The sequence below is a fragment of the Pygoscelis adeliae genome, unplaced genomic scaffold (genome assembly GCF_000699105.1).
Source record: "Pygoscelis adeliae isolate BGI_AS28 unplaced genomic scaffold, ASM69910v1 Scaffold298, whole genome shotgun sequence".
Classification (NCBI taxonomy): Eukaryota; Metazoa; Chordata; class Aves; order Sphenisciformes; family Spheniscidae; genus Pygoscelis; species Pygoscelis adeliae.
Genome location: NW_008825303.1, coordinates 4,104,550 through 4,105,846, shown reverse-complemented (window position 1 = coordinate 4,105,846; position 1,297 = coordinate 4,104,550). Strand labels below are relative to the sequence as shown.

Genomic DNA, 1,297 nt, shown 5'->3' with positions numbered 1-1,297 from the left:
CTTGCCCAAGAAGCAGGCTGGGAGCACGGGACCGAGCACCACAGGGACGGCCCTGGGTCCCTGGGTAACACAGAGACCCCACAGACCCGCGCAGGGGCTGCGGCAGCACCTCCTTCCCCAGCCCAGCCCTTGTCCCCGCTCCCTGGGGACAGCCAGGACAAAAGACGGAGCCTTTTGCTAAATTTCCTGAGAAAAGCAGCAAAGACCGACCATTTCAGGCTGTGTTTTATGCTGGGCCGCGTTTCCCCTGGCCGCCAGCTGTTTCCTATGAATACAATGAACCGAAAACTATGGGGCTGCTGAGCAAATACATGCGCCGAGATGTATTGTGGACTTCAGGGGAAAAGGTACGAGTGGGGAGGGGAAAGCCGAGGCGGCGCCGCCCTCACCCCGACTACGGCCACATTGTTCGAGCGAGTTATTTTGGGAGCCCTGTTTGAATGGGAACGGGCACGCACACGCCTGAAACAAAAGCTTCGAGAGCATTTGATTTTTCCCAGTGCCGTTTTGGGGGGCTATTTCTGCTTCCAGCCTCGCCAGCGGCCTTGGAGGCTGCTCCGGGAGGAGGGTTTGCTGGGCAGGACAATAGACCCAGGAAATCCTGTATCCGCCCCAGTCGGATCCAAGAGCTGGTGAGAAATCCCACAGTAGCTGCCTGCTTGCTCCATGCAAGCGCCCGGGGTATGCGCTGACTGTAGGCTCACCCGAGACGCAGCCCCCAGCCATAGCATCCCCCTGGGCAGCCTTTCCTGGCGGGATGGGGGTACAGAGCAACCCCGGAAGGGGCCGGCGGGAGCTCGGAACTGGGATGTCCCGACGGGCACCCCTGGTTTCACGGGAGCTGGGATCCCAGGGATGGAGAGGTGCTGCCACACCGGGGCAACATCTTCCGTCCTCCCCGTTGGCCAGCCTGAGCCCGCTCCCGGCGTTTTTCTTATCTCGCACCTTATCTTGGGGTCAGCCTGTCCAGCACACGCTGCCCTTCCCCGGCCACACCTGAGCTGCGGTTAGAGCTGGAGCCGGCCCAAGCGGCACTCCCACGCGCCGTCACCCCCGGGCCAGCTCTCCCATGGGCGTCCTACCCATCCTGCCCATCCCGCCTGACGCGGCCGGTGTCACCGCCTGCTTCCCCCGGGACAGGCTGGCAAAGAGGAGACATAAATTGAGCTCAAGTGTCTGGATCGGGTGCCCGAAACCATGCCGCCCACCCGGCTCGCTGCCGGCTGCCTTCACCCCTCGCTCCTCTTCGTCCAACCTGTTTTTCCCATCCGTGATGCGGCAGCTCTGTTTGCACGGA

The 1,297-nt window shown here is 62.5% G+C and overlaps 1 protein-coding gene across 1 annotated transcript in view; it reads left to right on the top strand.

The window, feature by feature from the left end:
• The first annotated feature begins 290 nt into the window (after positions 1 to 290).
• The window catches only part of LOC103922056 (cholesterol side-chain cleavage enzyme, mitochondrial), a 9,118-nt gene continuing 8,111 nt past the window's right edge, over positions 291 to 1,297 (top strand). The window contains exon 1 of the mRNA XM_009330126.1: positions 291 to 347. Within this exon, the coding sequence (XP_009328401.1) occupies positions 291 to 347 (57 nt within the window). The remainder of the gene's footprint in view (positions 348 to 1,297) is intronic.